The sequence below is a fragment of the Mustelus asterias genome, chromosome 1 (genome assembly GCF_964213995.1).
Source record: "Mustelus asterias chromosome 1, sMusAst1.hap1.1, whole genome shotgun sequence".
NCBI classification, from domain to species: domain Eukaryota; kingdom Metazoa; phylum Chordata; class Chondrichthyes; order Carcharhiniformes; family Triakidae; genus Mustelus; species Mustelus asterias.
Window position 1 is genome coordinate 159,970,225 of NC_135801.1, and position 25,813 is coordinate 159,996,037.

Here is a 25,813-nt window from a genome sequence, read left to right on the forward strand (position 1 = left end):
TCTAATGACAGGGAGAGAACTGGTATTCTGAAATGTGAATGTGTAAAATAGTCCTGACTGAAAAGTGGTGTGCAAAACATACCAATACATCTACACGTATATTGCTATCAGAACCAATGGAGCACCCTCTCTATTCCACAATTATTTTTAAAACTTTAAAATCAACAAACCTCATTTTATCTACTGTCTTTTGTTATGGCAGAGATAAAGGGCGGTATTTTCCAGCCGTGCTCACCCCAAGGCCAGAAATTCCCACCCAAGGTCAATGGATCTTTGCATGGTCCGCCCCTGCCCGCTACGATTCCCTTTGCGGGTGGGATGGGAAAATTCCGCCCATAATCTCTCAACAATGCTTAAGCCACAGCAATGCATACATTTAAGCAGTCACAACTCACCAAATCATGACATACAACTTTTACTTCTTGACCACAATAACTGCTTGTGGCTTGTAGAGATTGAAAAAAAAGCTGCACAACCTCACCAAAATGTCTGCAAGGAGATCCAACACAATGTCACCAGTAGTACCACAGTAAGAAGTCTAGCAACACCAGGTTAAAGTCCAACAGGTTTATTTGGTAGCAAATGCCACTAGCTTTCGGAGCGTGCTGCACGCTCTGAAAGCTAGTGACATTTGCTACCAAATAAACCTGTTGGACTTTACCCTGGTGTTGCTAGACTTCTTATTGTGTTTACCCCAGTCCAACGCCGGTATCTCCACATCACCAGTAGTACCAGGCAGACATCTCAAAGGGATCCCTTGCCTAGCACCTTTGGAGCATTCTTGTTGCACTTGGCGGTGCTTCCAATGTATTTAAAGGGCTTTATTGACATTGCCCTTTCATGATACTGCTTAAAAATGTTAAACTGAACATGTTGACAAGTCATTACCAATTCATTATATTTTAATATGCTTTTCCTGACACCGAAATCAAAAGTCTTGTGAGGCCTCCACTCTTAAAATAGTGAGATCTAATTACTTGGATAAAGAAATTCTATTAGCGTTCTTATTTTACTTATTAATTTTCTATTCCCACCTTTACTTTCTGATCTGATGCTGGATCCACAGCTATGTTGTTCTGTACATTCCTCTTCAGCTAATTCGCATTCTGAATTTCCACACATTGCATGCAAAAAACTTTGCAACTGGCAGCACAATACGTCCATTGGTGCTTGAACTACCTCAGGGCACAAGGTATCTGCATAGGAACTGCAAAATAAAGCAAACAGCAACAGAATAATCAAAGAGAGCATTGAGTTTAAAAACTAAGGACAGATGAAGAATAAACCCTACTACTTAAAATTTTGTGTTTATAAGGTATCATATTCTATCCACTTGCATCAGCTTGTGGGTCTTTCAGTCAAGAAATATTAAGTTATGTCCAATACAAATCCTTTATGTAAAAAAGACTCCTGATTTCTGCATCGACACAGTGGTTAGCACTGCTGCTTCACAGCACCAGGGACCTGGGTTCGATTCTTGGCTTGGGTCACTGTCTGTGCGGAGTCTGCACGTTCTCCCCGTGTCTGCATGGGTTTCCTCCGGATGCTCCGGTTTCTCCCCAGTCTGAAAGGCATGCTGTTTAGCGGCATTGGCCATGCTAAATTCTCCCTCAGTGTACCTGAACAGACGCCGGAGTGTGGCGACCAGAAAACTTTCACAGTAACTTCTTTGCAATGTTAATGTAAGCCCACTTATGACAAATAAATTTTGACTTTGATCCTTTGGAAGGAATTGCACTATTGAAGACTAGACAGTATCTGCTGAATCAAATAGTGACTTTCATGAAAAAGAGAAATAAAGCACAATTCGCAATGACTTGGGGAAAAATAAAGAAATTATCATGATATTTAGGCATTTTTGTCAACTAGTTAACAAGTGTACAAACAGTCATGGTAACAGGAAGTATTGAAGGTTAGTGACAAATTCAATAGAGTAAATCAAGATTTGCATTACAATTCAAAATACTTGATTTCCTTCTTGGAGATAACAAAACTTGTAAACCCCGGTTCAACATGCTTCAATGCACCTGTGTAATTAAAACACTACAGATTGAGAATTATTGAAATTAAGTGGCTGTTAATTTATTGATGCCTTTTGTGTTACAAACAAAAATATAAATCCCCATTACCGCAATGGCTACAATCCAATTGCGTGTGAACTTTGCTGTCAACAAGTTTGACATATTATTTAGTTCAATTTCACTCTTTAGCTTTAACATCTTGCATGGACTACTAACCTCGCAGTGATAGCTAAAATTTGCAGAAGTCGAGCACCGGCCAGTTTTAATGCAACATTTAAATGGGAATGGCCGGACACTGACGCCATCAGCCAACGCTGGTTTACTAGAAGGCAGGAGTTTGTCAGCTTTGAAAGAGCTTCTAGAAGACCACTGTGAATGACCACTGATAAATCGGCAGGCTGGTACCGGATGTTTAAGGCAAACATGGTAGCCAATAGAAGATGCTGCTGTGCTCCTGCAACAACAAATAACATTTTATAGGATTTAAAGAACTAGTGAAAAGCCACCCAATTGCATTTAAAGAGGATTTGTCTTCGCTGTTACCAGTCCAAAATAATTTCATACCCCATGCAAGACTTCTTGAGAAAGTGAGAGGGCATGGGATCCAAGGGGCTGTTGCCTTGTGGATCCAGAACTGGCTTGCCTGCAGAAGGCAGAGAGTGGCTGTGGAGGGGTCTTTCTCTGCATGGAGGTCAGTGACCAGTGGAGTGCCCCAGGGATCTGTTCTGGGACCCTTGCTGTTTGTCATTTTCATAAATGACCTGGATGAGGAAGTGGAGGGATGGGTTGGTAAGTTTGCTACGACACCAAGGTAGGTGGTGTTGTGGATAGTTTGGAGGGATGTCAGAAGTTGCAGCGAGACATAGATAGAATGCAAGACTGGGCGGAGAAGTGGCAGATGGACTTCAACCCGGATAAGTGTGTAGTGATCCATTTTGGCAGATCCAATGGGATGAAGCAGCAGTATAATATGAAGGGTACCATTCTTAGCAGTGTAGAGGATCAGAAGGACCTTGGGGTCCGGGTCCATAGGACTCTTAAATCGGCCTCGCAGGTGGAGGATGCGGTCAAGAAGGCGTACGGCGTACTAGCCTTCATTAATCGAGGGATTGAGTTTAGGAGTCGGGAGATAATGCTGCAGCTTTATAGGACCTGGTTAGACCCCACTTGGAGTACTGCGCGCAGTTCTGGTCACCTCATTACAGGAAAGATGTTGAAGCCATTGAAAGGGTGCAGAGGAGATTTACAAGGATGTTGCCTGGATTGGGGGGCATGCCTTATGAGGATAGGTTGAGGGAGCTTGGTCTCTTCTCCCTGGAGAGACGAAGGATGAGAGGTGACCTGATAGAGGTTTACAAGATGTTGAGAGGTCTGGATAGGGTAGACTCTCAGAGGCTATTTCCAAGGGCTGAAATGGTTGCTACGAGAGGACACAGGTTTAAGGTGCTGGGGGGTAGGTACAGAGGAGATGTCAGGGGTAAGTTTTTCACTCAGAGGGTGGTGGGTGAGTGGAATCGGCTGACGTCGGTGGTGGTGGAGGCAAACTCGTTGGGGTCTTTTAAGAGACTTCTGGATGAGTACATGGGATTTAATGGGATTGAGGGCTATAGATAGGCCTAGAGGTAGGGATATGATCAGCGCAACTTGTGGGCCGAAGGGCATGTTTGTGCTGTGGCTTTCTATGTTCTAACACTGTCAACCGTTTAAATTTTAACATGCATACAAAACTTACATTTTTGTCAAATGTTTCAAAATGAACAATAAACCAATTTAAGCAACACTGTTTTGAATAAATATACACTATAATGATTAGGATTAACACAGTATTAAGTTTGAAGTCATAAGAATTTAACAGTAAATAAATTTGGCCAATTCAGTCTTGTGAGCATATTCCAGTCATTTCTGTTTGAATTTGTTATTCATTTCCCCCTCCCACCTATGGGTTTGGAAATTGAAGGAATGGTACAAATTTTGGTGTCAGCTATTGTGAGACAGGATTACCCTCGCTCCACTTTTCTTCTCATCTTTAGATGCAGAGCGATGCTGAAATAAAGTTCCATCTATAACTGACCAACTCCTGTATTTTAGCCCTGTGGCTGTGCTCATGTATAAACCGGAGAGGGAGAGGCACACAACGAATGATCAGAGACAGAGCAATGGGACTCAGCTAAGGATTGGATAGGCTCACTGAGGGATTGAAGGACAAAGAGACTGACAAAAAGACAGTTTCAGTTGGATAATGGGATTTTGTTTTAGAAAGTGCGAGGGTTAATGATTGGTTGAAGTGATGAATCATTGCACTTAGCACTCTTGGAAGTGCCTAATTGGTTAATTAGATATTGTAACACTAAAGATATGAACAATATCAATTTTGATACATTTGGTACAATGTACCTATAAAACTAAATGCATTTATAGTGATACTTTATTAATTTCTCACTGAAATTTCAAATGTCATTGTGAGTGACTTTGATGCTACTGCAGAACATCCAGAGCAAAGGCACGTTCTCAAAATGGTACAGTAAACACTTAGCTTTGTATTACGAGTTTGAATTTTTATTGCACATGGTGAGTCAGAGAATACAGTTACTCTTTTACCTGTCTCTGCTGTCTTGTAGCTGTTTTTCTCTGTCTCAACTCATCTGCTTTGTCTCTTCTGCTTCCTTTTCCTTTGAGATGGAGATAATTGGTGGGATGGCAGGGAAGGGAGCTGTCAATGGCTGCACACTGCCCTTATGATGGGATTGTGGGGAAACCGTAGTGCTCAGCATCTCATTCCCAATCACAAGTTTCTTCCTCATCCAGGCAAGTGCAGATTATTCTATTACAATCCTTACTTGAGCCTTTAGATGATAGACAGGCTTTGGGCTGTCAGGAGGCATGTTATGCAACTCAGACATGTTCTTTTTTTGTATTCATTCGTGGGACATGGGCGTCGCTGGCTGGCCTGCATTTATTGCCCATCCCTAGTTGCCAGAGGGCAGTTGAGAGTCAACCACATTGCTGTGGCTCTGGTATCACATCAAGGCCAGACCAGGCAAGGACGGCAGATTTTCTTCCCAAAAGGACATTAGTGAAGCAGATGGGTTTTTCCGACAATTGACAATGTTTCACGGCCATCAGTAAATTCTTAATTCTAGCATTTTTGTTGTTGTATTCAAAGTCCATCACCTGCCGTGGTGGGATTCAAAGCCGGGTCCCCAGAACATTAGCTGAGTTTCTAAATTGATAGTCTAGCGATACTACCACTAGGCCATCGCCTCCCCTGTAGGCACAGTATTTGCATGGCTGGTCCAGTTCAATTCCTGGTCAATGTTTGATATTGAGGGATTCAACAATGATAATGCCATTGAATGTTACGGGGAGACAGTCATTGCTGGGTATTGGGGTTCATCTGTGTCACGGAGTTCAGCGATCTCTCTCCATCTAAATAATAATGCTTTTCTAATTTTTCTGAAAAAGCAGACAACCTGAAATTTTCCCACATTATACTACATCTGCCAAACTTTTCCAAACTCACTTAACCTATCAAAATCCCTTTGTAGACTTTTTGGGGGCGATCTTAAAAAAATTCTAAGTGCCCAAAAAGCCTGAAAATAGGAGAGAATTGTATTTTGTGTGTGTGTGTGTGTGTGAATCAAATCTTAGTCTGTGAAAAAAAATGCAAGATCTGTTCCCCATCAGCAGGATGAGGGAGAGGGGGCAAGGCCTAAGCTTGTCAAAAACCAGCAGATAGCAGCAGAGGGTGCTATTGCGCGTGTTCAGATCTCTGTTTTGTGAATACAGATCTGTCAGTCACTGCCACCCCCAGCTACTGCTGGCCTTCATAGCCAATAGCCCCCCACAACCAGATACTGTGGGTGCCAAGGTCGACCCCCCACCATCGCAGGGCTCTGCAGCCAATTCCCCCCTGCACATGGGCCATCAGATTCCCTCCCCCGCACACGGGCCGTCCAATAAAAGCCCCACATACGGACTGGCCAATCACCAGTAACAGAGTGCGCAGCGACCCACGCCCCCTCCCAATCAGCCTGCCTCTTTCAGGCTCCCCTCCACCCCCAGCCCTTGGCACTGACCAGTGGGCATTGCTAGTATGCCAGGCTGGCACTGCCCAAGGACCACCCCCCTCCCCGATCTCCCGGGAGGGTGGGGAGAGTCTCAATGGCTTCCAGTCCTATCAGCAAGGCCATCACATCTGGTCCCTGTTGATGGGGACCATACATGATCCTCGCCAGTAAGGACCTTCACCGTTTAGGTCTCAGAGGCAAGTGAGCCCGAATGATTGCGTCGTCGTATTTAAATTCTATTTTCGGGCATGAGGCTGATTTCTAAGTAAGATCGCAAGAAGCGAGAGATCTCGGCTCTCTCCCAATCTTACTAGCTGGCGCTGCCCATTGGCTGGTGGAGCAAAATGATACGGTCGTGGCCTTTTTGTCCCCTTGATTAACTTACTTTCCTACTTTGGGTGATCGGCAAATTTAGCTAAAATACATTCCTTCCTTTCCTCCATGTCACATACATAAATTGTTAATAATTCAGCCCCCAGCACTGATTCCTGTGTGACACTCACTCACAGCTTGCCAACATGAAAATTATCCGATTATTCCTGCTGTCCATTTCCTGTTCGCTAACCAATTCTCTATCCATGACAATATGCTATAGACATTGGTGAGGCTGAATTTAGAGTATTGTGTGCAGTTTTGGTCACCTAATTACAGGAAGGATATTAATAAGGTTGAAAGAGTGCAGAGAAGGTTTACAAGGATGTTGCCAGGACTTGAGAAATTGTGTTACAGAGAAAGGTTGAATAGGTTAGGGCTTTAGTCCCTGGAGCGTAGAATGAGGGGAGATTTGATAGAGGTGTATAAAATTATGATGGGTATAGATAGAGTGAATGCAAGCAGGCTTTTTCCACTGAGGCTAGGGGAGAAAAAAACTAGAGGACATGGGTTAAGGGTGAAGGGGGAAAAGTTTAAAGGGAATATTAGGGGGGGGGCTTCTTCACACAGAGTGGTGGGAGTGGGGAATGAGCTGCCAGATGAAGTGGTGAATGCGGGCTCACTTTTAACATTTAAGAAAAACTTGGACAGGTACGACATTGGTAAGAGAAGGGACGGGGATTTAAAACAGGAATTTAAGGAGCTAGGGTGGAAGCTGAGAGCCAAGACAAATCATGTTGTCATCTCTGGTTTGTTACCGGTGCCACGTGATAGCGAGTTGAGGAACAGGGAGAGAGTGCAGATAAACACGTGGCTGCAGGGATGGTGCAAGAGAGAGGGTTTCAGCTACATGGATAATTGGAACACATTCTGGGGAAGGTGGAACCTGTACAAACAGGACGGGTTGCATCTGAACCAGAGGGGCACCAAAATCCTGGGAGGGAAATTTGCGACGGCTCTTCGGGAGGGGTTTAAACTAATTTGTCAGGGGGATGGGAAAAAGAGCTGTAGTCCAGAAGTCAGTGTTGAGTGTAGTGAGGTACTGAGGAAGATATCAAAGTCGCAGGAGTGTACCGGCAGACAGGAAGGTGGGTTGAAGTGTGTCTACTTCAATGCAAGGAGCATCCGAAATAAGGTAGGTAAACTTGGAGCATGGATTGGCACTTGGGACTACGATGTTGTGGCCATTACGGAGACATGGTTAGAACAGGGACAGGAATGGTTGTTGGAAGTTCCTGGGTATAGATGTTTCAGTAAGAGTAGGGAAGGTGGTAAAAGAGGTGGTGGAGTAGCATTGTTAATCAAGGATAGTTTAACGGCTGCAGAAAGGCAGTTCGAGGGGAATCTGCCTACTGAGGTAATATGGGCTGAAGTTAGAAATAGGAAAGGAGCGGTCACGTTGTTAGGAGTTGTCTATAGGCCCCCAAATAGTAATAGAGATGTGGAGAAAGAAATTGCAAAGAAGATTATGGATAGGTGTGGAGGTCACAGGGTAGTTGTCATGGGTGACTTTAACTTTCCAAATATTGACTGGAACCTTTGTAGGTCGAATAGTTCAGATGGGGCAGTTTTTGTACAGTGCGTGCAGGAGGGTTTCCTGACACAATGTGTGGATAGGCCGACAAGAGGTGGGGCCACATTGGATTTGGTACTGGGAAATGAACCAGGCCAAATGTTAGATTTGGTTGTGGGAGAGCACTTTGGAGATAGCAACCACAATTCGGTGTCTTTCGTTATTGCAATGGAGAGGGATAGGGCCGTACGGCAGGGCAAGGTTTATAATTGGGGGAGGGGTAATTATGATGCGATTAGGCAAGAATTAGGGAGCATAAGATGGGAACAGCAACTGTCAGGGAAAGGCACAAATGAAAAGTGGAGCTTGTTCAAGGAACAAATACTGCGAGTCCTTGATAGGTATGCCCCTGTCAGGCAGGGAGGAAATAGCCGAGTGAGGGAACCATGGTTCACAAAAGAGGTTGAATGTCTTGTCAAGAGGAAGAAGGAAGCATATGCAAGGATGAGAAAACAAGGTTCAGTTGGGTCCATTGAGGGTTACAAGTTAGCAAGGAATGAGCTGAAAAAAGGGCTTAAGAGAGCTAGGAGGGGGCATGAGAAGTCCTTGGCGGGTTGGATCAAGGAAAACCCCAAGGCTTTTTACTCTTATGAGAGGAATAAAAGAATGACCAGGGTGAGGTTAGGGCTGGTCAAGGACAGTAGTGGGAACTTGTGCATGGAGTCAGAAGAGATAGGAGAGGTGATGAATTAATACTTTTCTTCAGTGTTCACCAAGGCGAGGGGCCATGTTTTTGAGGATGAGAGTGTGATACAGGCTGATAGACTGGAGGAGGTAGATGTTCTGAGGGAAGATATATTAGCAATTTTGAAAAACCTGAAGGTCGATAAGTCCCCTGGGCCAGATGAGATATATCCTAGGATTCTTTGGGAGGCAAGAGATGAGATTGCAGAGCCTTTGGCTTTGATCTTTGGGTCCTCACTGTCCACGGGGATAGTGCCAGAGGACTGGAGAGTGGCAAATGTTGTCCTCTGTTCAAGAAAGGAAATAGGAATGACCCTGGTAATTATAGGCCGGTTAGTCTTACTTCAGTGGCCGGTAAGTTAATGGAAAAGGTCCTGAGGGATAGGATTTACGACCATTTAGAAAGATGCAGCTTAATCCGGGATAGTCAACACAGATTTGTGACGGGTAAGCCTTGCCTCACAAATTTGATTGAATTTTTTGAGGAGGTAACTAAGTGTGTAGATGAAGGTAGAGCAGTTGATGTCATATACATGGATTTTAGTAAGGCGTTTGATAAGGTCCCCTATGGTTGGCTCATGAAGGAAGTAAGGAGGTGTAGGATAGAGGGAAATTTGGCCGATTGGATAAGTAACTGGCTATCTCATAGAAGACAGAGGGCAGTGGTGGATGGAAAATTTTCAGACTGGAAACCAGTTACCAGCAGTGTACCACAAGGATCAGTGCTGGGTCCTCTGCTATTTGTGATTTTTATAAATGACTTGGAGGAGGGGGCCGAAAGGTGGATCAGTAAATTTGCGGATGATACCAAGATAGGTGGAGTAGTGGATGAGGTGGAGGGCAAGAGACATTGATAGGATGCAGAGCTGGGCCGAAAAATGGCAGATGGAGTTTAACCCTGATAAGTGCGAGGTGATTCATTTTGGTAGGACAAATTTGAATGTGGATTACAGGGTCAAAGGTAGAGTTCTGAGGAATGTAGAGGAACAGAGAGATCTTGGGGTTCATATCCACAGATCTCTGAAGGTTGCCACTCAAGTGGATAGAGCCGTGAAGAAGGCCTATAGTGTGTTAGCGTTTATTAACAGGGGGTTGGAGTTTAAGAGCCGTGGGGTTATGCTGCAACTATACAGGACCTTGGTGAGACCACATTTGGAATAGTGTGCGCAGTTCTGGTCACCTCACTATAAGAAAGATGTGAAAGCACTGGAAAGAGTGCAAAAGAGATTTACCAGGATGCTGCCTGGTTTGGAGGGTAGGTCTTATGAGGAAAGGTTGAGGGAGCTAGGGCTTTTCTCTCTGGAGTGGAGGAGGTTGAGAGACGACTTAATAGAGATTTATAAGATAATGAGGGGGATAGAGTGTACGTTCAGGGACTATTTCCTCGGGTGGATGTAGCTGTTACTAGGGGGCATAACTATAAGGTTCGTGGTGGGAGATATAGGAGGGATGTCCGAGGTAGGTTCTTTACTCAGAGTGGTTGGGGTGTGGAATGGACTGCCTGCTGCGATAGTGGAGTCGGACACTTTAGGAACTTTCAAGCGGTTATTGGATAGGCACATGGAGCACACTAGAATGATAGGGAGTGGGATAGCTTGATCTTGGTTTCAGAAAAGGTTCGGCACAACATCATGGGCCGAAGGGCCTGTACTGTGCTGCACTGTTCTATGTCTATGTAAATTGGCTGGTTAGGATTTGCTTTGCATTTTGTGGACAGGACATACCTGGGCAACTTTCCACATTGTCAGGTTGTAGCTGTAATGGAACAGATTAGCTACAGGAACAGCTAGGTCTAAGAGCAGAAGTCTTCAATATTTTTGCCAGAATGTGGTCAGGGTCCATAGCCTTTGCAGCATTCAGTGCCTTCAGCGGTTTCTTGATATCACATGGTCTGAACCATGGTTAAAGATTGACATCTGTGATGCTGAGGTTCCCCAAAGAGGCTGAGGGGGATCATTTACTTTTCACTGATGTGCTGGGCACTCCCATCATTGAGGGAGGGGATATTTGTGGACCTTCCTCCAATTAGTTTTATAATTGTCCACCACTATTTGTGACTGGATGTGGCAGGACTGTTAAGCTTCGATTTGATCCATTGGTTGTGGAATTGCTTAGTTCTGTCAATCGCTTGCTGCTTCTGCTGCATGTAGTCCTATGTTGTAGCTTCACCAGTTTGACACCTCATTTTAAGGTGTGCTGGTAGTACTCCTGGAATTCCCTCTTGTATGACTCATTCAACCAAGGTTGATCCCTTGGCTTGATGGAATGAGGAGTGTGCTGGGCAATGAGGTATGCAATTTTGCTGCTGCTGATCATACGAATAAAGAGCAGGAGTAGGCCATTCAGCCCCTCGAATCTGCTCTGCCATTTATTAAGATCATGGCCAATCCAATTGTAATCTCAAATCTTCTTCTCACCTACCTCTGATAACCTGTCACCCCTTGCTTACCAAGAAGTCATCCACCTCTTCCTTAAAAATATTCAAAGACTCGCTTCCAATGCCTTTTCAGGAAGAGAGTTCCAAAGACGCATGACCCTCAATGAAAAGATTTCACCACATCTCCATTGTAAATGGGTGACCCCTTATTTTTCAACAGTGACCCATAGTTCTGCATTCTCCGACAAGAGGAAACATTCTTTCCACATCCATCCTGTCAAGATCCCTGAGGATCTTATGTTTCAATCAAGTCACCACTTATCTCTTCTAAACTCCAGCAGATACAAGCCTAGCCTGTCCAACCGTACCTCTTTTCATGTTTAAAAATTGTTAAAAGTTAAACTGCTTCATTTTGTTTGAGTTATGCTTAAACTGTGCTATGAATAAAGCTTGTTTTAATAATATATCCCTAATTTGTCAGTAAAATTCTTCCTGGAGCGAAGCATCCTTTCCTCACATTTCTGCCAAAATAGAGCAGTTGTTAGGGTCTAGTCTGGCTTCATAATAAACCTTGGGGTTCTGGTCCAGGATCCTAACAGTTCTCATTGATGCCCTGTACACCTTAAGCATAACCTCCCCACTTTTATATTCAATTCGCCTCACAATAAAAAATAACAATCTATTCGCTTTCCTAATTACTGCTGTGCCTGGACACTAGCCTTTTGTGATTCGTGCACTAAGATACGAACATCTCTCTGCAACTCAGAGCTATACCATTTAGATAAAATGCTGCTTTTTTTTTCCTTCCTGCCAAAATGAACAATTTCATATTTCCCACATTTTACATTCAGTTAACCTATCTATATCCTTTTGTAGCCTCCTTATATCCTCTTCACAAATTAGTTTTGTACATCACTTTGTGTCATCAGTAAATTTGGTAACCATCCCATCAATCCGTTCATCCAAGTAATTTATCAGAATTGTAAACAGTTGAAGTCTTCGCACTGATCCCTGTGGCACACCATTCGTTACATCTTACCAACCTATTTATGCCACCTTTCTGCTTGTCAGCGAGTCAATCTTCTATCTGTGCCAACAGTTTATCTCCTTTACCATTATTTTCCACAATAACTTTTGATGTGGTACTTTATTACTGATGGTCCACACTGCTTCATGGATGCTAGATCTGTTCTGACTCTATCCCATTTGGCATAGTAGTTGGTGGAGTCACACAACACAACGGAGGGTATGTTAAGTGTAAAGATGGGACTTTAGCTGCTGTGGGATTTCAACCTGTGTCTCCAGGACATTAGCTTGGACCTCGCTATTATTAATCCAGTGATATTACCACGATTCCCCTGTCACTGACCTCAAGAGTTCAGAATTGTGATCAAAGATCACTGACTATAAACATTGGGGGATCTTGAGCCCACAGTCACCATCTGCAAGATCGCCAGTGGGGCTCAAGATCCAGCAAAACCCGAAAATCACAAAGATCGCAACCTCTGATTTTTGCCACCCCTAGCCAATAATATAATCAGTGGCATGAATCTGTTTTCAATATGATTTAATAAATTTAAATCTAATTAAACACCTCTCTATCCGCCAAGAGATTTTCATACCTCCCGTTGGCTCATTTTACAACAGGTTCGCATAGATGTAATTGAGCGGATCACCCCGGGGGTGCAAAAGTCAGTACAGCCACTGGGGAAGAGGGACATGGCCAGGCAGTACCTTGGCACTTCCCCGGCACAGGCTGGCATTGACAGACTGGGGAGCCTCATGTGCACAGACTTGGTGGTGGTGGTGGTGGTTGAGGGGGCAGGGTAAATGAAAGAAAGCAGACATCGATGGAAATGATCAGGGTGGGGGGGGGGGAAAGAGAGAGGTGAAGATGGAGGGAGGCACAGATACCTTCGTTGTTGGGGAGAGGGGTGTGGCAATTAATATTTATTTCTATGAGCAGGGCACCCTTTGTTAAGTGGAGCCAGTTCCCGGCTCTAAGTGTCTCTGCCAAACCACATCCACTCTTTCTTTTCAATTAAAGGGACAAGATCTGGAGAGAAAACTGGCCAGAGAAGCTGGAGAGTTCCACATCTGTTTTCTCACCAGTACTGACACTTTGCCAAATTCTTGTAGTATTCCATCCATTAACTCTGTTTCTCTTCTCAAAAGCTGTCAGACTTAAAAACAAAAATGCCCAAAGTGCTTATTTCAGATTTCCAGCAGCCATAGAATCTTGTTCTTTTGGTCATGTCTCCAAATTCCTTCTCCTTTAGCTGAGTGGCTGTTTTTCCTGACATACTGGTGAAGCATGTTGGGATATTTTTCTATGTTAAAGACATTAAATAGATACAAGTATTTTTGTTGTTGATGGAATTTTATCATTCTATGGATGACGAGAGAAACAAAATCAGTATTTTCCACCGTCTTCACTGAAATGTGTGCTGGAAAAGAACTAAAAGACGAAGAAAACCTGAGGGAAAGTCCTGAGAAAGCTGCTGGAATGCAAAATGGTAATGCAATGTGCCCTTATGGAGTGCACCCTTGGATAATTCGAAATAGGAGGCTCAGACCACAACCCAAGATTCTTGGATGAGGAAGTTATGTCAGAGGATCTAGCGGGGTTCATATATTGTGTTGGGTGGGGGACTCAGGAAGGAGAGTTACACCTTGTGTGGGGGCATTAAAGGTGAAATCCCCCTGACCACAGTGCACTGGGAAATCTGCAAGGGTGGACACTTGGCATGGGCCCCTGCCACCTCTGATTAAGATGTGGAGATGCCGGCGTTGGACTGGGGTAAACATAGTAAGAAGTTTAACAGCACCAGGTTAAAGTCCAACAGGTTTATTTGGTAGCAAAAGCCACACAAGCTTTCGGAGCTCTAAGAATTATTATGAAGCTCTAAGTCGCTGAGCAGAAACTGATAGCCAAGTTCCGCACACACAAGGACGGCCTCAACCGGGATATTGGGTTCATGTCACACTATTTGTAACTCCCACAGTTGCCTAGACCTGCAGAGCTTCACTGGCTGTCTTGTCTGGAGACAATACACATCTTTTTAGCCTGTCTTGATGCTCTCTCCACTCACATTGTTTTGTTTCTTAAAGACTTGATTAGTTGTAAGTATTCGCATTCCAACCATTATTCATGTAAATTGAGTTTGTGTCTTTATATGCTCTGTTTGTGAACAGAATTCCCACTCACCTGAAGAAGGGGCTTAGAGCTCCGAAAGCTTGTGTGGCTTTTGCTACCAAATAAACCTGTTGGACTTTAACCTGGTGTTGTTAAACTTCTACCTCTGATTAAAGCAGCAGCAGGATAAAACTCTTAAGCGAACATTAATTGGTCATTTACCATCCTCAATAGACCCACAGAAGTGGGCCATCGACTGCCTCCTTAGAGAAGAGAAAGTTGAGAGAATATTTGATAGAGATGTCCAAAATCATGAACAGAGTAGGCAGAAGGATTGAGAATCATTGGACACTACCAATTTACAGTGAATGAACAAAGAACCAAAAGTGACAAGAAGAATTTTTTAAAAACGTAGCAAATAGTTAGGTCCTGCAATGCACTAAAAGTGCAGTGAAGGAGATTCAATCATGGTTCTCAAAAGAAAATTCAATGATTATCTGAAGAAAAATAAATTGCAGTGCTATGGGGAAACTGTGGGTTCATGGGACACTGTGTTGCCCTTGCAGAGAGCTGGCAGGAGCACCAAGAGCTAATTGGTCTCCTTTTGGGCCATAACCATTCTATGATCTCAGATTTCTGTGCTACCATCATCAATCAGAGCTTGAAAGAAAAGGCGACGTCATTTATCACGAGGGACACAATAATTTGTGGGCAGTGGTGGGGTCATGAAGCCCCAGGAAATGAAGTTGGGGAAATGGGATGAGGTGGTAGTGGAGTACTTCAAGTGGGGATCCAGAATTTGAGAACCCTGGCGGAAGGTTCCAATGAACAATGCAGCCTTTTCCCCCACATCTTCTCCAATTTGGGAGCACAGCAGCAGCTTTGGAGGGATTGTGGGGGAGGAAGGGGGTTTTTGGGTGGAAGAAAGAATCCTGGTGAAAAGGGGGCTGGGGTGTAACAGAACTTGGAGAATATCCAGGAACTTCAGGCAGGAATAGAGTAGAGTTTGATAGATGCAAGATATGGCAATATTGTGCAGTGGAAACTTAAGGGGGAGGTATGCATGGGAGGAAGGTACCCAAACCTAACTTGACAAAGAGTCACCCTGACTCAAAACATTGGCTCTATTCTCTCTCCACAGATGCTGTCAGAGCTGATGAGATTTTCCAGCATTTTCTGTTTTTGTTTCTGAACGATCAGGTCTTCACCTCACCATACCCTCCATGGGGTCCTGCCTGTTGAGCTTCCTCCCTCAATCCATATGCAGCCTTCTTTTTGCTGTCACCCACAACATAATCATATGCTTTACATCCTACCTAAAAATATTTAAGGCACTATTCATGGCTTTCACAATCTTTAATAAACAGAAAGCTCTCAAAAAATTAAAATTAACAATGTTTCAGTCTTGCAGCTTTTATATTTTAAAAATATCCTTAAACCCAAACACTGTTTAGGAAATAAATAATTGAATTCTCAATCTTTCAACTGAAAAATGGAAAAGTAGCTCCTTCTGTTCTATGAAATGTTATAATTTCTTGAAATTGGTGCCACTCAAGTATAGTGGGCCACATTCACCACTTTTCCCACAATCCTACATTTGTGATTTTATAATTTTAAAAATACATATAACCGTATTCTGCAATTTCTTGTTGGCAGCTGGAAGCATGTGGCCAACACATGTTATGTCAAAGTCAAGAAAGTAAACTTGTGTTATTAATCATTTATCTAGACTGTGCATTTTGTATAGGAGGAGTCTTGTGGCCATTTAAGACCATCCAAACTATTTACTTTCCTGGTGTATTAGATACACATTTTCTGATGACTCTGTTCAATTTTTTGGAGAGGTCAGGGAAAAAGAAACTAATCAAAAGGCTCCCTATTATTAATAATGACACTAGTGAATATAATTATTCTAATTTATTAAACATTCTTTATCTCCAAATTAACACAATTATTTTTAAACCTGAGAATTCCTTTCCAGTTGCAAGTCCGCGTTTCAGAGATGAAACCAAATGTTGGTAAAGTTTGTGTGCTGCGGCCTGGAGCTCCATCTGTGTACTTCCATGGGCAGCCTGTGTTACATCCTAAAGTGGCGGTAACAAAACATATTAGGAGATCATCTGTATTTCCATTATAAATCAGAATAAATATGAAGAATGTATTATATTTATGCCTTACGATAGAACATGCTGGGTGCTATTTAATAGAGGTGAATAATATTTATAGTGTCATTCAACACAATACTTGTGCAAAATAATTATATTTAAACCCTTTATATATTTTGGTTCATTATAAATTTTGAAGAAGGAAAAGCATTGTTCCTTTACCGTGTAATGCTGGAGCTTTCCACAATTCCGTTTGATGTTTGTTGTGTTCGCTGTTCCCAAGTCAAAGCAGCCAGTTAGAAACTGCAACTGTACTGTCAGTAGAAGACCTGTCGACTTCAATGACAATCCTGAACTATCCAATGAGGTGCCACCTTTACCCTCCATTTCAGAAAGAAAAGATGAAATCTGGCAAAGGGCTTCAAGGCGGAGCTATAACAGAGCAAAAGTAAGACTGGCACTAGGGTGTCATAATTAAAACACATTTTCTATCTAAGGAAAATTATATTATTGGATAGACATGTTCAGAATTACTATGAGGAAAATTTTATTTTTAGAGAGCATAAATTTAAGACCATGAAAGATAAAGCGAAAGTTGGGAGACTGTCTTTTGTGCAAAGGGATGTGAGGACATGAAATGTTGCACGTGAAACTGCAGTGTTACCAGAATTCATAATAGCTTTTAATGGGGAGGAAGGTAACTATCTGAAATAATGAAATATTGAAGGGAGTGGGAAAGGGCAAGGTTCTCACTATTTAACTTTTGGTAGAGGTACAACAGACCAAATGGATTGCTCTGTCAATAAATTTCTCCAATTCTATGAAATCATGCTGTCAGTCAGTTACTGCCATGGCACATTATCATAGAATCCTACAGTGCAGAGGGAAGCCATTCGGCCCACCAAGTCTTCAATGACCACAATCACATTCAGGCCCCATCTCCATAACTCCATGTATTTACTCTAGCTAATTCCCCTGACACTAAGGGGCAATTTAGCATGGCCAATCCATCTAACCCACACATCTTTGGACTGTGGGAGGAAACCAGAGCACCCAGCAGAAACCCACGCAGACACGAGGAGAACGTGCAAACTTCACACAGACAGTGACCCAAGCCAGGAATCGAACTTGGGTCCCTGGCGCTGTGAGGCAACAGTGCTAACCACTGTGCCACCATGCCACCCCAAGAATCATCAATCAAATTATATTTAAATTACATGGGTCAGTTTACTCAAATAATTTTAACTATTACAATATTAATCAAGTTTTTCCCCAATTATTACAGTGATATGTTCATAATACCTGCACAAAGATGAATCCTTACAACTACATTATTACATGCGCTGGTCTCACCAAATAAATAAATATTCGCACCTCAGCTCTTTGTTGCTGGTGACCCATTGCTGTAATAATTGCCTTAGGGTCAGATTTCTTGCCTGTTTCTTGTTCTACCAGGTTTGAAGTCCGAGTAAGATGTCCACAAAGGAATTGAAAGATATCATTCAGCAAAGGTACAAATGTGGTAGCCTGGGTATTTTCTGGTGGGCTAATACACTGCCTTAGCAGCTGCCATGCATCTTTCATAATGCCCAACGAACACAATGGCACTCCTAGGTAAAAAGGAAAATAATCCAACAAAACGTCAATGCTGTAATTCACTGTCACGACTGAACAAGATAAATGATTCCAATATGCTCCATGAATACAATGGGTGAAATTCTATGGGGGTGATCTTCCCATTGCGTCCCGCCGGCCAATGGACGGGATGAGCCAGTAACATCGCGAGAGGGCCAAGAAATCAGCTTCTTGCCCCTCACAATCTTAACGGCACAGGATATCCGGCGTGAGGCTAATTATAATATTTAAATACATTTTAAATCTAATTTGAATGGAATTAGTGAGTCTGGGACGGAATCATACAGACTCACTTGCCTCTGTGGCCTTGCGGGAAAAGTTCTCTCCGGCGAGGATCATGTACGGTTCCCCTATCAACGGGGACCAGGTGTGATGGCCTCAGTACCCAATTAGGTTGAAGATGTCTTAATAAGGTGTGCGGAATTTGAAGGAGGAAGTATTTGTTAGAAATATTAATTCAATGGTAAATCATGTACAGAAAGATAAATAATAGAGGGGATAACAAAAATGGAATTTAGAGATGAGACAGAAGGTAAAATATGCATTTTTATTAAATCTGAAGGAATAAAAAAATCTACAATTGTAAGTCAATTTTCAGTGCCAGAGAAATTGTATAGCAATAGCTCAGTTAAAAAGTTATTTATACTGGTTTGGATAAGCCCTAACTTTTTCTGGCTAGCTTTGTGGATATCTATTGCATAGGTAATGCAACTTTATACCTTTCCCATGTGGTTTAATGTCAACTCACTTGGCGAGTTACTGTTAAGAGCAAAGCTTCTGGAGGAGGCAAATTGGACAACAAATTCCAGATTTTGACCGTTGAAATATGCATTCATAGGTGCTAGAAGTTGCTATCCAACTACTCTTTAATACTAATACTGATATCCTGACCATTATTTTTTAACCACCAAATCTGCACTAATATATCTTGGGGGGGGAAAAACAAGGAATGAGTCTAAAAATACTACTGAAGCTTGTGGGATTTAAATGCTTAGTTCCCTGAATGTACGGGTGTAGGAAGATGATGTCCTGAAAAGTTCAATAGCAGTTCAGGTTTTATAAATAAGAGATATCAAATAGAAGAGTAACTGTTTTTGCTGCAAGTTGGTTGCAGACATCCGTTATTCTAGGAAGCAAACGTTCCTTCCGATTTGATAGTTACATGTCATGTATTTCCGAGGTTGGTGTTATTTCAAGATGACAGCATTTTAAACTTCTTTCAATGATTTTCTCTGATGCAACCAAGTTCAGTTTTGCTGGTATTTCTTTGCAACACAAGCTGTCAGTCATGAAATCAATCCTGCTATTGCCTTTATAAAATTATTTCACAAAATGTGAACACCAATCCCCAATTGCCCTTGTGAAGGTGGTGGTGAGCCACCTTCTTGATCCATTGCAGTCCTTGTTGTGCAGGCTTTGATACCTTATTCATACGATTGTCATTTTGTAGATTGCATACTTAAAATTATACACAGTATCCCAAATGCAACTCGTCAACGATGTACACAAGATTAGATTAGTGTATCCTGCGAAGTCTTATAATCTTGAAATACCTCCTTTTTAAAAAAAAGTTTTCACTTCATTCTTAAAGCTACAAAGCCAATATGCAGAGTGACCTGGGGAAACCCAAATCTATCCTTTGCTTGCTCCAAATACCAGATTCAAATTCCAATTGAATCTAATTCATGGTCCCCATAAGGGAGACAAACAAGATCCAAGCTGTCAAAATAACGCATTGCTCCCAATCTTGGGCTTGATCTGAGCTAAAAGGCCGGTGCTTATATAATCTGGTCGGGAGAATCTTCTGATTGATTGGATACTTTTAATGATTCACAAATAATTGCATCAACCTTTCTGACAACAGCTAATTAGCTGGAGACTACGTGAATAATGAAGCAATACAGTTGTCAAGCACCTGGAAATCATACCTAATGAGTGATCAGATGATCTTGGCTGCATTCTCGATTGGCCTTCGGAAAACTAGAATGCAAGACAAGAAACAAATTCAGAATGACAAAGGTAAATGCAACTTTTGCAACAAGCAACTAACTACTTTTGTAAGCTAGATGGAAGGGAAGGTTGAGATCCGACACTTCACTTTACAAATCACAACATAAATCATATGCATACCGCAGAAATATGTATAAGGAAATAGGTATTTAATGTAGTGAATCCACAGATGAGTAATAAAGGGAACATAAACAATACAAAAAGGAGCTGAACCAAATGATGAGCACAAGACAGTTATATATATTGAAGTGGTGGACCCTGGGATTGCACAGGTTTGATGTTTGCAGTAAAAAAAAAACCCATGAGAGCAGATGTAATAAGAAATATGCCATTTTGTCAGATTAGGAACTGGATGACTGAGCAGGGTCAGGCCATAAGTGGGGAATGACTGGACAATGCAGTAAATCGTCTGGCTGAATAAGGTAAATTTGTGTTTCTGAATTAATTGCTGATACCTTTGGTAAAGATCAGGCCATTCTGTGACTTTTTGTATCTTTGTAATTGTGGACGTACAGAATTAGACATGAGAGATAAGAACAATGTGAGTCAATGATGAAGTGCAGAGTCTGCACGTTCTCCCCATGTCTGCATGGGTTTTCTCCGGGTGCTCTGGCTTCCTCCCATGGTCCAAAAGACATGCTGGTTAGGTGCATTGGCCGTGCTAAATTCTCCCTCAGTGTACCCGAACAGGCATCGGACAGTGATGACTAGGGGATTTTCATTGTAATAAAATAAAGTTTATAAAATAGTGTCACGTGTAGGCTTACATTAACACTGTAATTAAGTTACTGTGAAAATCCTAGTTGCCACACTCTGGCGCCTGTTCGGGTACACCGAGGGAGAATTTAGCATGGCCAATGCACCTAACCAGCACGTCTTTGGACTGTGGGAGGAAACTGGGGCATCTGAAGGAAACCCACACAGACACAGGAAGAACGTGCAAACTCGACACAGACAGTGACCCAAGCCGGGGTCCCAAGCACTGTGAGCAGCAGTGCTAACCACTGTGCTACTGCGCCACCCCAACTTCATGGCAGTGTTAATGTAAGCCTATTTGTGGCACAAATAAATAAAGTATCGCAAGGATTATATAATAATCTGGAAGAAACTGTGTAGCTTTGAATAGCCTCAGACAATTCGGAGAGTGCATTCCTCTGTATGCATACTCTTTATGAATAAACTGCTCGAAACATTAACTGTGTTTCTTTCTCCACAGATGCTGCCAGACCCACCAGGACTTGCCTACAGCTGACTTTGTGTCGAGTATCTTCAGATACTCCATAACAATATGAACATTAATTTTCTGAAAAGGGGCTGTTGATGTTGAGGCATGCTCAGTAAATGAAAGGAGATAGTCAAGCATTTGGACGGACAGTTCATTAGATCGATTACATGTTTTGTCATCATTGACCAGCAGTATTCAAACGCCTTTTGGTGTACAACTACCTCGGAATGTGGAACACATACTTCTTTATTCACTTGCTTCCTTGCATCAGAGTCACTTTGATTTTGTATGAGTCTTGCCCGAGATGACTGTTCATCTTGTGGAGAAGTTCCTTTCCTATGAACAATGAACATGTCAATGTTATTTAAAACGCTTTTTGAATTTTGAAGACGAAAAGAAGACAAACGCCTCAAATTCATATCTTCCAAGTGACAAACATTTTGCGAAAAAAACAGAGTGGAGGTCAGCAGAACTAAAACACATTCTTTTCAGTGCCTTCAAAACTATGGAACTTCTTGCTTCCTCCAGCCTGCTCTTCCTCTTTCAACCAATAGAACTTAAAGCTACTTTTGACATTACAAATACACAGCATCTTGAAGCAAGTCGTTTTCACTTTTTTTTTTGAAAGGAAGCACCCGCCATGATTGGTCTGAGAGGAATGAAGTGAGCGAGGAAGCATACACAGGTGGAAAGAAGAGAACGTGGATGGAAGGAAGGAATATATTAAGTGGGGGATGGAAAAAGGAATAACGTTAATGACTGACCTAGTTTTAACAATTATTGGGTCTTCTTGCCATCCTTTCCCCAGCCACATGGCCTTTACTCCAAGAATGAGGAAGGCAGAGTGTAGAATCACGTAGTGGCACATGGAGATAAAGGAATACTGCTCTTCCGAATCCTTTCTTTTTTCTTTCAAAGCTATTTCAGTTTCTGGAACTTCCACACTGCCAGTGCTGTTAGGCCGGCTACTTGTGCCTGAGTATTCATACACGGTTTCATTTTCATGGTGACAAGCAGCCTTTCGAGATAGGAAACACTCCAAAACCTCTGCCACATGGGGAAAGAAGAATTCACACCTTAAAACCAGGTAATTTTGTAACAGGAATGAATAAATAGCCCTGTTTTCAGGATTGTCCCCATTTTAAATGGTCATATCAGAATCATGAAAACCTTACTGCATATTTCACATAATGGCTTTCAGGATTTTCTACATGAACAAACACACATTTTGCCTGACAGATCCCAGTTTAATAATCAAGGAATGCCACCATTACAACCCACAATAAAGAAAATAAAATGCTTACGATGTTTTTGAGGAACGTTAAGACTAACTTATTTCTCTCATCTACAAGATGCCTTTTTAAAGCTTTACAAAGCTTGCAACACATTGAGAGGATTTGTTTTTTACATGCAGATTTAAAATTAGTCCTTCTGAAAGGCATGCTATTGCTTGAAACGTTAAAAAGCAGGAAAAAGTAATGCAATCTCCGTTTACACACTGCTTATCTTTGGGAAATCCTCTGTGTCCAGTAATACAATCTCTCTTTCCATATTGTACTGTGGTTCTTCTGATTGTCTAATGTTCTCAGTTTGCTCAGTAGAAGTGCTTTCTCGTGGTTCATCCTCGACATTATCGGAGACAACTGAAAGCTAAAAAGAAATAAAGCTGATTTATTAATGCAAGAACAAATGATTATTGTTTTCAAATTCGGTACATTTAATTAGTATTACTCTTCAGGTTTAACATTCTTTTTCAGAATACAAATACCCTTCTCAATCTTTGAGTAGATTGCTTTGCATTAAAGAAAAATCTTCCCTTTTCTGCTTGACAACAGTCCTTACAGTTTTTTCATATCTATAGAATTCCAGTAATGTTACCATTCAGTGCCCTTTTGCTCTTGGAATGGCCTCTGAGGCCAACAGCAACCGGTTCTCCAGGTCTGGCCTTGTTCCCACTCTCTTCAGGGCGTCTAATCAGTTCCATCTCCACACAAGTTTCGGTGTTGCTCTAAATTCATTCCTTTCCTTTGATCTCTCTGTAATCTGTTGTTTTCATCCAGTCTCTCAGAAGTGCCCTTTTCCTACATTTTAAAAAAGTAAACTTACCCTATCATTGCCTCACTTATTTACAGTTTTTACAACTTGGATGTGTCTCCCTTTGCACTAAAATTACCCATTTTGAAACTACTTATTTTATTGCCTTACTACAGTTCCTCTTGGTTCATTAACATATCAAAACCACTACTTATTATTGATTTAGAGCCTTGCAGCCACTCTTAATCTTAACCTTATTTGCGAAAGGATATATTGACCTTGGAGGGAGTACAGAGAAGGTTCACCAGGTTGATACCGGAGATGAGGGGGTTAGCTTATGAGGAGAGATTGAGTAGATTGGGCCTGTACTCGTTGGAGTTTAGAAGGCTGAGGGGAGATCTTATAGAGACATATAAGATAATGAAGGGGCTAGACAGGGTAGAGGCAGAGAGATTCTTTCCACTTAGAAAGGAAACAAGAACTAGAGGACACAGCCTCAAAATAACAGAGTTGAGGAGGAACCTCTTCTCTCAGAGGGTAGTGAATCTCTGGAATTCTCTGCCCATTGAAGCAGTGGAGGCTACCTCGTTAAATATGTTTAAGTCACAGGTAGATAGATTTCTGATCAATAAGGGAATTAAGGGTTATGGGGAGCGGGCGGGTAAGTGGAACTAAACCACTATCAGATCAGCCATGATCTTATTGAATGGCGGGGCAGGCTCGAGGGGCTAGATGGCCTACTCCTGCTCCTATTTCTTATGTTCTTCGAGTTCTGACAATCACATCCCCACCAGCATGTTTTTCAGTACATGAGAAAAATGGCAGTGATATTACCAAGAGAAAAATATAATTTATTTATAGGAATTCAACATTCGTAGTAAAAGATAAAGTTGCCATCGTCCCAGATGACCATAGGCTGCTCTCCCCCTCAAATGGGAAAACTGACTGGTGGTGATTTAACCTGAGGATAATCACACATTGGGTAAGGTTGAGAAGGCAGGCCTTCATGAATAATCTCAGTTGGTACAGGAATTGAACCCTCGCTCTTGGAATTGCTCTGCATCATGAACTAGCCACCTAGCCAATTGAGCTAATCAACTCCCCAAACATTAGCCGGAGTACAAAAGGAGCAGTAGGGAATTGACTGCTCATTTTATGTTGCACACTATTTTATTGGATTGGATTGCGGCTCCAATAAATCCATTGGATTTAATGGAGCCACAGCAATGGCAGTGAAGTGGTGGAGTTGTGAATGCCTGCAAGTCGTAATTTACCCAAGCCCGACATGGCAAACGTGACCTGATTCTCTCCTACACAAGAGAGAAGTTGAAAAAAAAAAATCATTAAATTGCAAACAAGCTGGAAGAAAAATGGGGTTTCAAAAAATGAAGACGAGCATAAAACAGCACATGACTAAGTAGCAAAAGGTCAAATGCATTCCTTCGCTTCTCACGAGCAATGTGACAGGAAATCCACAAGTGAGTCTAAACTAGCTCTGAGTGTAGTTTAAGTTGAGATCCTTTGGAACTGTTTTAAAGAATGTTAACTGTGTGAAGCTATTTTTGTGGTTAAGTAATTTTTATTTCTTTAGTTTTTTTTTAAAAAAAGAATGTTTATTTTAATATAATTGGTCAGAGACGCAATTCCCGGATTACAGAACACCTCATCATAATGTACACATTGCAAAAATCATTTTGGCAGCCGTTTCACGTTTCCCTTTATGATTTGGGCAGCTCAGCATTTACCATCAGATGTGTACTAACACAACGCAAATTATCACTTCTGATAGCAGAGCTAACTTGCCTGCTCTGCTTGGCTATTGTAGCTTTTACTTGGATGCTAATGACTTGTGAAACTCTAACTCAAGTATTTAACCAGTCAGTGTTGAGGAATTATAGGCCCACTCATTTTACTTCAAATAATGGAAGCCTTGAAAACTAACAGCATCAGGAGCCTTTGCATTAGAAGAACATTCAGAACTATAAACATTTGTAACTTTTGTCCAAATATAAAGAAATTTATTCTCTTTTTTTAAAATGGGAAAAATGCTCCTGCAAAATAACATGCATTTTTTACAATTACAATATTTCACAGCATTTCACAAATGGAAACAGACATGAAACTCAGCCATAGAGGAATAATTAGAAGCAAAATCTACGACTGATCTATAAGAGGTGCAAAAGGTACATGGCGGGGATTAATTTGTAGGACATGAGTCAATGTGTATTAACATTAAGTTAATCTTTTACCTGTTTGGGCCAAGCAGGCAGCTGCACGTTTGCAGTATTGTAGACAACATTCTTTTGAGCTAGGAGTGTACTTCTAACCTTGGAGACACATTGATATACTTCCACTAGTCTCTCACTGGGTTGGCATCTGCAAAAACAATAAGGAGCATCTGGCAAATTATTTGCCTCCAATGAAATGCTAAATCCAATATATACCAAAGAATGCAGTGTGGAAAATAACTCTGCTTGTATCACATTTGTTTGTGATACAAAGACAGATCACTAATGAAATAAAATTGATGAGTGGAATTTTCCCATACTCTCTGCAGTGGTTTTAATTGCAGGT

At 41.8% G+C, this 25,813-nt stretch overlaps 1 protein-coding gene across 10 annotated transcripts in view; it reads right to left on the reverse strand.

Annotated features, from left to right (window-relative positions):
• The window catches only part of LOC144499695 (putative E3 ubiquitin-protein ligase HERC1), a 297,885-nt gene that overhangs the window by 180,042 nt on the left and 92,030 nt on the right, over positions 1 to 25,813 (reverse strand). For 7 of the 10 annotated variants that reach the window (XM_078222064.1, XM_078222029.1, XM_078222055.1 and 4 more), the window contains 10 exons: positions 25,489 to 25,615; positions 22,705 to 22,855; positions 21,970 to 22,252; positions 21,427 to 21,541; positions 19,899 to 19,950; positions 17,710 to 17,945; positions 16,558 to 16,767; positions 16,194 to 16,314; positions 2,238 to 2,475; positions 1,035 to 1,207 (listed from right to left, as the gene is read on the reverse strand). In XM_078222064.1, coding sequence (XP_078078190.1) covers positions 1,035 to 1,207; positions 2,238 to 2,475; positions 16,194 to 16,314; positions 16,558 to 16,767; positions 17,710 to 17,945; positions 19,899 to 19,950; positions 21,427 to 21,541; positions 21,970 to 22,252; positions 22,705 to 22,855; positions 25,489 to 25,615 — 1,706 coding nt within the window. The remainder of the gene's footprint in view (positions 1 to 1,034; positions 1,208 to 2,237; positions 2,476 to 16,193; positions 16,315 to 16,557; positions 16,768 to 17,709; positions 17,946 to 19,898; positions 19,951 to 21,426; positions 21,542 to 21,969; positions 22,253 to 22,704; positions 22,856 to 25,488; positions 25,616 to 25,813) is intronic. The other 3 variants (XM_078222046.1, XM_078222037.1, XM_078221999.1) reach the window with 1 other exon arrangement.